This window comes from Penaeus vannamei, chromosome 30, assembly GCF_042767895.1.
Source record: "Penaeus vannamei isolate JL-2024 chromosome 30, ASM4276789v1, whole genome shotgun sequence".
In the NCBI taxonomy this organism is placed as follows: domain Eukaryota; kingdom Metazoa; phylum Arthropoda; class Malacostraca; order Decapoda; family Penaeidae; genus Penaeus; species Penaeus vannamei.
In genome coordinates this window covers 62,774-65,273 of record NC_091578.1, presented here as the reverse complement: position 1 = coordinate 65,273, position 2,500 = coordinate 62,774, and the positions used below count along the sequence as shown (strand labels likewise).

At 43.6% G+C, this 2,500-nt stretch overlaps 1 protein-coding gene across 1 annotated transcript in view; it reads left to right on the top strand.

Moving 5' to 3' along the window:
- The window catches only part of LOC113829631 (1-acyl-sn-glycerol-3-phosphate acyltransferase alpha), a 39,976-nt gene that overhangs the window by 25,943 nt on the left and 11,533 nt on the right, over window positions 1-2,500 (top strand). Inside the window, exons 2-3 of the mRNA XM_070142794.1 lie at window positions 1-122; window positions 278-459. The exon at window positions 1-122 is cut by the window's left edge and continues 12 nt beyond it. Of these exons, the coding sequence (XP_069998895.1) occupies window positions 1-122; window positions 278-459 (304 nt within the window). The remainder of the gene's footprint in view (window positions 123-277; window positions 460-2,500) is intronic.

The following is a 2,500-nucleotide window of genomic DNA, read 5'->3' as shown; positions in this document are numbered from 1 at the left end:
TCCCCTTCAGTTGTTGAATCCATTGCTCGGTTTACACTGGGAGGTGAAAGGACAAGAGCACATCACGGTGGATCGCGCTGCCATTGTCGTGGCCAATCATCAGAGCTCCGTGGACTTTTTAGGTTAGTGGAAGTCCAGTGATCTTTGCCTATAAACTGAGGGGTGAGGGAACTACAAATATCAGTTTGTTTTATATATTTATTTATTTATTTATTATTTTTTACATTTTGAACTTTTGGCAAAGCTTATGTTTACATCCCTTCTCCATCCTTTCAAGGCATGGTGTACATGTGGCCAATGTTTGAGAAGATCACAGCCATTGCTAAGAAGGAGCTTTTCTATGCCATGCCATTTGGTATGACAGCCTGGCTCTGTGGCACTCGGTTCATTGATCGCGGGAACCCAGAGAGGGCAAAGATGTCAATGAACAAAGCCCTTGAATATGTAACAGAAGAGAAGGTAAGGTTCTTGGATCTCTGATTTGGATTTTAATGTTTTGGGTTCTTTAGTTAATTGCAATTGTCTTATTTATGTGTAAGTTTTTCTGTTTTATTAGATTATTTGTTTTAACATACTTTTAACTTCTATACCCCCAAACCGGGCTTAGGAGAGACTGTGACTAAGGCCCAATGTATAGGATCACCCCTACCTTGGGCCTCTGCCCTCACCTCAACTAACTTTTGCATGGTCTTTTCTTCTCCCCCTTTCCTCTCCCATATTTTCTTCATCCCCTTCTTTTGTCCCATCCCTGAGGTATGAGAGCCATGCTGAAAGGATGGAAGGTTGGCTTTGTCTCAGTCATGAATGGTCTCTTGGGGCCATGGTCATGGTATTCCCTGAGTTAACCACCTGGCCCTTACCCCTTATTGGGACCCTGAGGGGTAGACTGTTTTTTTTTTTTCTCCATTATATTCAGGATCACTATGGCCAATAATGAAGATTCTTTACCCTTATTAGGGGCATTAAGGCTTTCCCCTTCATTATCTAGGCTATATGAATTTGATTTTGTTGGTTTTCCGACCCCAGCCCCTCCTTTAAGCACAGCTCCGACCACTGATACTAATACCCCCTCTTTGACGTTTACTGACAACTCTATCCATTCCAAACCACCCACCTAGGACATTGCTCAACCTTCAGAATACACCTCTCTCCCAACATTATTCACTCCATCTTCTATTGCAATCTTCTTCAATGTCTACCCCCTCTGCCCTTATCACTACTTGTCATCCTGATTGTCCTTCTCCCAACAGAACTACTCCACTCCACACCACCCCATCTTCTTCCCGCCCTCGTCCTTCTACTGCCTCCACCTCTGCAAACCTCTTAAGTATTCACTTTGGCCCAGCCAAGTGGGATCGATTCTTTGTGATTCCCCCCACAGCCCCTTATGCTGAAAATACTCTTCTCTTTCAACAGTGTCTCCAAAAACAAGTAGGCAAAGTTTCCTTTTGCAGTCACCCTGATTGTTCATGCCTTGTCACAGTAACATCTGAATCCCAAGCTCATGCACTATCTGTCCTAAGTGACCTCACTGGCAAACCCATTCCTGCGGAACCTCACTCCTCTCTTAATACTTAACTGTAACTGTTTCTGTCTCCCCAACTGCTTGTCCTATCTACAACAAGAACTGGCCAGACTGTGAATATTACCTACTTGCCTGCCTTGTTGATTATCATGCTGTGGCAGTACATTGCAACACCATTCCTCCCAGAGGCCATCAGAAGGCCCATGCCAATATTGCCAAGGTTATCTTCTATAGAAATGACCTCCCACATGATGTGTATATTGGTGGAGTGTCCTGCCATATCAACCCCTTCTTCTTGAATGTCAGAAATGTTGGCATTTTAGCAACCCAACCAAACACTGTCGCTCCACAGCCTGTTGCCCTCTATATGCCCAACTTGGTCATGACTGCTCAAATTTCTTGGCTCAGTCACACACGTGTGCCATTTATGGTGGCTCCCATAATGTAGTTTAATCCTTTGGATCTGGTTGTGTCACGGACATCATGCTGTCGAAAACCCGGGCAATGGGTTACGTAAGTGGCCAACATTCTGGATGTGCGGCACATAGGCTGGGCGCGCACACACACCCATGTGCAGTGACAAGACTCTGTTTCCCCATTGCGAAGCTATTTTGTGTAAACTTTCTTAGTTTTATCACCATTTTCCAAAGTCCATATTTGTCTTCTGATTTGCTTTATCTAGATGGTAATAGCTTATTTTCCTTGCACAGACTCCATATCATCTCTCTATGTAGTAAATGATAAAAAATGAAAAAAATATGGAACATTTGGTTATTTGTGTCATATATCTCATTTTTTCGTAGTTTTCAATTTTATGTAATACAACCTGTGCTGCCAGTCACAGCGGCCAGGAATATGGTGTGCAGCATGGAAATGGCATCCTCCCTGGAGCCAGTGCTCTTCAGGTCACTGCTTATGCACATCGCATTCCACATTCATTTATCGATAGGAATAATGCTAAAGCCCCCTTCTAAG